Source organism: Dendrobium catenatum, unplaced genomic scaffold (assembly GCF_001605985.2).
Source record: "Dendrobium catenatum unplaced genomic scaffold, ASM160598v2 fragScaff_scaffold_853, whole genome shotgun sequence".
NCBI lineage: Eukaryota > Viridiplantae > Streptophyta > Magnoliopsida > Asparagales > Orchidaceae > Dendrobium > Dendrobium catenatum.
Genome location: NW_021319315.1, coordinates 1,691,661 through 1,697,745, shown reverse-complemented (window position 1 = coordinate 1,697,745; position 6,085 = coordinate 1,691,661). Strand labels below are relative to the sequence as shown.

The 6,085-nt window shown below is 37.2% G+C and overlaps 1 protein-coding gene across 2 annotated transcripts; it reads left to right on the top strand.

The window, feature by feature from the left end:
• The first annotated feature begins 831 nt into the window (after window positions 1-831).
• Window positions 832-5,806, top strand: LOC110107996 (tubulin alpha-3 chain). Of its 2 annotated transcripts, XM_028696918.1 has the most exons (6): window positions 832-1,079; window positions 2,820-3,034; window positions 3,112-3,311; window positions 3,730-4,238; window positions 4,987-5,328; window positions 5,569-5,806. In XM_028696918.1, the coding sequence occupies exons 1-5, from the start codon at window positions 967-969 to the stop codon at window positions 5,297-5,299; spliced, it is 1,350 nt and encodes a 449-aa protein (XP_028552751.1). In that variant the 5' UTR covers window positions 832-966; the 3' UTR covers window positions 5,300-5,328; window positions 5,569-5,806. The 2 variants fall into 2 exon arrangements, with proteins under 2 accessions (XP_028552751.1, XP_020694136.2); XM_020838477.2 differs by lacking the exon at window positions 5,569-5,806 and having other exon boundaries at window positions 4,987-5,504.
• Window positions 5,807-6,085: the final 279 nt, after the last annotated feature.

The following is a 6,085-nucleotide window of genomic DNA, read 5'->3' as shown; positions in this document are numbered from 1 at the left end:
CATAGCCCGGCCAAACGAGAATCAAACGGAGAGCTTCAAAAATATACAACAACCTCGGGCAACACAAATATAGGCACCACCTGCAACAAATAAACATCCAGTCCTGCCACAACACAAGCTCAAAGGAAAGGCAACCAGAAGGCAACCAGCACGAAAACCATAGCCATTAATGACCAAGTCTGCCCTTACCACGAGCCTTACAACAAGAAGCAACAGACACAACCGATGAATCACGTAACAAAGAGAAAGAATTTTCAGGATCATCAACCCCACTTGACTCAGAAGATGAATCATACTCAGAATCAGACGAAACATGAAGCCAATCGAGCTGCTTTATGACATCCCTACTCCAATTTCCCCCCACATGATAAACCATTAACTCATTAAGAATATTTTATTTTATAGGGACATTATATACATACCACTATATATATATATAGTTGATAGTCAATTAAATATTTTAAAAAATCCTTTTTAATTTATTTTATAACCAATCAAATAACTTGAAATATTTCAATATATTAGATTTAATTTATGCCGCAATTAAAAAAATATATATTTAAAATTCTTGCAACTAAACAAGCCTTAAAAAATCACATTACACCAAAATTTATTTTTTATTAATACAAAATAGTAAAACTAATTAATATGACGATTTCCTGAGGGTAGTTTTGTCATTTGAAAGAGAATAGTAAGGCCGGCTTTGGTGGGTCCCATTGTCGGATTATACAAAGTAATTAAGACTATTTTAATTATTTCATTAACGATAATTTACTAATTTTATTTTAATATGCTAAATTTTCCTCCCCCGACCTTTAAAATGGCGCCTAATTATAGTTTCATTCTCTGTCGGATTTTTGCTTTCTCTCTCCTCATCGCAGCGATCGATTTCCTCGGCCTCTACTTCTCCTCGCGAAGGACAAGGCTCTAGGGTTTCGGTTCTGGGATCGAGAAGGGAGAGGAAAGATGAGGGAAATCATCAGCATTCATATTGGGCAGGCGGGGATTCAAGTGGGCAACTCCTGCTGGGAGCTGTACTGCCTCGAGCACGGGATCCAGCCGGATGGCATGATGCCAAGGTAAAGCTTGCTTTTTTGGTTCTCTTTTTGTTTAATTTTTGGATTGTAGGGCTTTAGGATTTGGTGAGTTGGTTTTTTTTTTTGTTTTGTTTTTGAGCGGGGATCACGTGTTTTTGACCATGCTCGTGGTGTGGATTTTATCTGATCTGTTTTGCATTAGATTGCCGCGGGTAGAATTATTCTTTATTGTTTTGGTGGGACTGGTAATCGAGCTTTTGAGTTGATGAATTAGCAGTTTTGCTTCTTTTATAGTAATTTGCTGATTTTTTTTTATTTGTTCATTAGCAAGTATGTGCGGAAGATGTTCCTAGGTTATAAAATTTTGGTTTTTTCTCATCCTTTGGGTGAATTGGCGAGATTTAACGATAAAAGTATATGGATTTGGGTTTTCAGCATTGCATGTGCAGGAGTCTGCTGCAGTTGATTTGGTGTATCAATTTGTTTTAATCTTACTGAAGTTTGGTTGTTGTTTACCATGGTAAACCCTTATATTCTACCCTTTCAATTCAATTTTTGGTGGATGAAGACTTTAGCATTTGGGAAGGCAAAATTTTTTTTGTGGAGTCTTTGGCCTTTTGACCTTTTTCACCGCGTGGATTTTGCTTTCTGATATTTTTTGAATTAATTAGGTTGCTGCGGGCCATTTTTTTAATAGCTTGATTGGGAGTTAGAATCAAGAGAAAATAATGAAATTAAAAAGGATAATAAATGCTTTTGTATTAGCAAATGAGAAGAAAACTATGATGCTTGATACAGATAGGGGACATCAGTGAAAGCAAAACTACTAGCGATCAAGGGAGGGCACTGTCCTCACCTTTTTTAGATTCGGATCCTTACTCTTAGAGCCCTAAATTCTAACAAGTAAAATTTTACTATTAACGGAACTACTCTTGTTTGAATAAAATATAGATGTTAATTCTCTCTTGATCCTAACTAAATTTTTTGTTAGGAATGTTCAGCATTCATTGATTACAATTATTTCTGTTTCTCTAGTTCCCTTTGATTGATTAAGGCGACTTGGCACATATTTGTCCCTGTATTCTTGGATCCATCTTTTCACCTTTCTTGCAGAAAGGATTCAGTCCTTTGGCTGTTGTATGCCAAGGTAAAACTCACAAATTACTACTCTTTTAGATTTTTTTTAATCTGGTGTAGGCTTTGGGGTTAGGTGAGGAAGAGTTTTTTTTTTAATCTAAGGATCAAGGATTTTTGACCTTGTTAGCGTCATGGATTTGTCTGATCTGCTTCAAATTAGGTTGTTGCTTTCGAATTTTTTTTTTTAACTGTTTTCTTTAATTTAAGTGAGCTGGTGATCAAGCTTTTGTGTTTAGGAACATTATTTTGGTGTTTTTTATGTAGATTATATCCCTTGTACGGTTTGTTTGTTGCTTTTGGATATAATTATTTGGTATTTTTTTCCTTGGCGCTCTTTGTTGTTTTTTATGTAGTTTTAAACTTTGCAAACACCTTCAATTTCCCTTGAACATAATGATTTTATTTTCACATGTTTTGTATTTATATGAAACCAAAATAGCCCTCAGAATTTAGACTGGATTTTTGTAGATTGGTTGTTTAAGTCTTTTGCATTTGATTTGATGCATCAATCTCTAATTCTGATTACTACTAGTTCATCTCATTGTCATCATAATCATCATCATCATCATATTTAGCCTTATCTCAACTATTTGGAAACTAAAACTGTTGTATATGAACTAATTTTTTAAAAATTTGTTCTGGCAGTGATACGACAGTGGGTGTTGGCCATGATGCCTTCAATACCTTTTTCAGCGAAACCGGTGCTGGTAAGCATGTCCCAAGAGCATTATTCGTAGATCTCGAGCCAACTGTAATCGACGAGGTGAGGACTGGTGCTTACAGGCAACTCTTCCATCCGGAGCAGCTCATCTCCGGGAAGGAAGATGCCGCGAACAACTTCGCCCGAGGACATTACACAGGTATCAAACATTTATCTTATTTCTTGTAGAAAGTGAGATTATTTGTGTTTGATGGTTTTTTTTAATGGAAAATGCAGTTGGAAAGGAGATTGTCGATTTGTGCCTTGATAGGGTGAGAAAATTAGCAGACAATTGCACTGGATTGCAGGGGTTTCTAGTTTTCAATGCTGTTGGTGGTGGAACCGGATCTGGATTGGGTTCTTTGTTGTTGGAGAGGTTGTCTGTGGATTATGGAAAGAAGTCAAAACTTGGCTTTACCATCTATCCTTCCCCACAGGTACCATAAACCAGAACATTCTCCTCTGTTGTCCTCAACCATGTTTGGGCATTAGAAGTGTAAACAAAGTGAGCTTGATTTATCTCTGGTTTGAGCTTGCGCTTCAGCTTAATCTTGTTTAATTAATCGAGTTCAAGTTCGAGCTCAAATTCTACGAGTTTTGCTCATGAGCCTGCTCATTTATTATGAATAAGAGAAGATGATAATGTTTGATAAATAAATGAAAAATTAGAGGATAAATAATTAGAAATCACTTGAGATAAAAAAAGAGATAAAATTTTTTTAAATATTTTTAAAAATTTTTTATTAAAATTCTTGAAATTTAATATATTCTTAAGTGTGTTTTATACTAACATATCAATCATAAGTTTTTTTAAATTTCTTATTGATAGGGCAATTATCCTTTTTTACTTTGCAGGTTTCTACAGCAGTTGTAGAGCCATATAATAGTGTCCTATCCACACACTCCTTACTGGAGCACACCGATGTTGCTGTCCTTCTTGACAATGAAGCCATCTATGACATCTGCAGGCGATCTCTGGATATTGAGAGGCCAACTTATACCAACCTAAACCGTTTGATTTCTCAAATCATATCATCCTTGACAACATCTCTTAGGTTTGATGGAGCTATCAATGTGGATATCACCGAATTCCAAACCAACCTCGTTCCCTATCCAAGAATCCATTTTATGCTTTCCTCCTATGCTCCTGTCATCTCTGCTGAGAAAGCTTACCATGAACAGCTTTCAGTTCCTGAAATCACAAATGCAGTGTTTGAACCATCGAGTATGATGGCAAAGTGTGATCCAAGGCATGGGAAGTACATGGCTTGCTGCCTTATGTACCGTGGAGATGTTGTTCCAAAGGATGTTAATGCTGCTGTTGCCACAATCAAGACAAAGAGGACTGTTCAATTTGTTGATTGGTGAGTAATCGTGCTATTGTTTGAATTGGTTTGTTAAGAGCAAACTCTAGTTCCTTAAAAGAAGATGAAAAAAACTTGTTTGTGCTTGGCCCTTTTATTATCAGCCGAACACAAACAATGAGTTAGGCTTCATTTGGGATAGTTTTCGTGCTGCTTTTTAAAATAACTTTCTAGTTAAAAAAATTTAACAACAAGAACAACAATATCAAGCCTTTGTCTTACTATGTGGGGTCGGCTACATGAATCCTTTTTCGCATTGTGTCTAGTTAAAAGTCAAATTCTCATTTAAATCTAATAAAAAAAAGACCATTTCTAATATTTTCTAACCAAGTCTTTTTAGGTCTACATCTACCTTTCTTAACAGAAGTCGAATCTAATGCCTCAACTTTCCTAACCGGGTCATCGGAAGGCCTCCGATTAATGTGACCAAACCATCTAAGGCAACTCTTTCTAATCTTATCTTCCACTGGAGCTACTCCAACCTTTTGACGGTTGTGCTCATTTCGTATCCTCTCTCTAAGGGTCAAGTTACTCATCCACCTAAGCATCCTCATCTCTGCAACACCTAACTGTTCAAATTCAAATTCAAGAAAATTTTGCACTAAAAAGCTGATTTAGAAAGCAAGAAGAAAGCCGTCCCAAACGAAGCCTCAGTCATAAAAATCCCATTTGTTATATTTTGTCTTGAAATCAGAACTGTTGGGAGTAAAACTGATCAAACTAAGCATTTGCGCAATCTAATTTGCAGGTGTCCAACTGGTTTCAAGTGTGGAATCAACTACCAACCTCCTTCAGTTGTACCTGGAGGTGATCTGGCCAGGGTGCAACGTGCAGTTTGCATGATTAGTAACAACACTGCTGTTGCCGAGGTGTTCTCCCGCATTGACCACAAGTTCGATCTCATGTACGCGAAGCGGGCCTTCGTGCACTGGTACGTTGGAGAAGGAATGGAAGAAGGAGAGTTCTCAGAGGCAAGGGAGGATCTTGCTGCACTTGAGAAAGACTACGAAGAAGTCGGATCTGAGGTTGTTGATGAAGATGGAGAAGGAGAGGACTATTGAGTTGGTTGGAATGTGTGCTTTTCTATTAGGTTTGCTTCTAATAGTATAATTTGCTTTGCTTTACTATCTGTTTCTCATGTTGTCAGCTTGTCTTTTGATACATTTTGAGGCTTTTTTCTTCTTTGAATTCGTCTATTTTGGATTATTTAATGTTTTCTTGTTGCTAAATGTATTCTAGACCATTCGGGTCACTAGTTTGGGCTTCTTCTTGCTGCTTTGTCTACATTTGGAGCTCTAGAACTTGTAATCTTGTATCTTAATTATTCTAGGGTCAATTGATGATGACAAAAGTGAAATGGGAAGATCACAAGCCAAAATCTCTACGCAAAGTGACTACCTTTCTTACCCAACGCTTGGACTTCAGCAAAAATGGCAATCTGATCTAGGCTTGGCAACGCTGCTGCGTTGAATCGGATTAATTATTCTGTGAGGATGTCGAATGTCGTCCGGAAATCAATTAGAATGCGCCACATTATCCTGTGCTTGGTACCATGGTTTGGTATTGTTGATGTGACGCATTCTGGTTGGTCTTCGAACGACGTTCTGCATCCGGTCTCTGCACAGAATAAAATTGAGATCCACGGACGCCCCAACGATAAGATTGAGTGATTTGTCCAGAAATTCCTGAATCTGGTGAGGTGTGGCACCGAGGTGAATGAATTTGTGGCCATCACAAGCAGTGAATTGCGCTTACAAAGCTGAATTGTAGCAAAGGAGGATGCCAAAATTAAATACATTATGTAGAAAATTCGTAGAACCAGCCACTGAAAAGGTGCACAACAAATC

What these genes read in the sequence shown, in the direction of transcription:
- LOC110107996 (XM_028696918.1), top strand. Translation starts at nt 967, where the DNA reads ATGAGGGAAATCATCAGCATTCATATTGGGCAGGCGGGGATTCAAGTG. An exon ending in CCGGATGGCATGATGCCAAG is followed by an intron (nt 1,080 to 2,819) that starts GTAAAGCTTGCT and finishes TTGTTCTGGCAG; the next exon opens with TGATACGACAGTGGGTGTTG. An exon ending in CGCCCGAGGACATTACACAG is followed by an intron (nt 3,035 to 3,111) that starts GTATCAAACATT and finishes TGGAAAATGCAG; the next exon opens with TTGGAAAGGAGATTGTCGAT.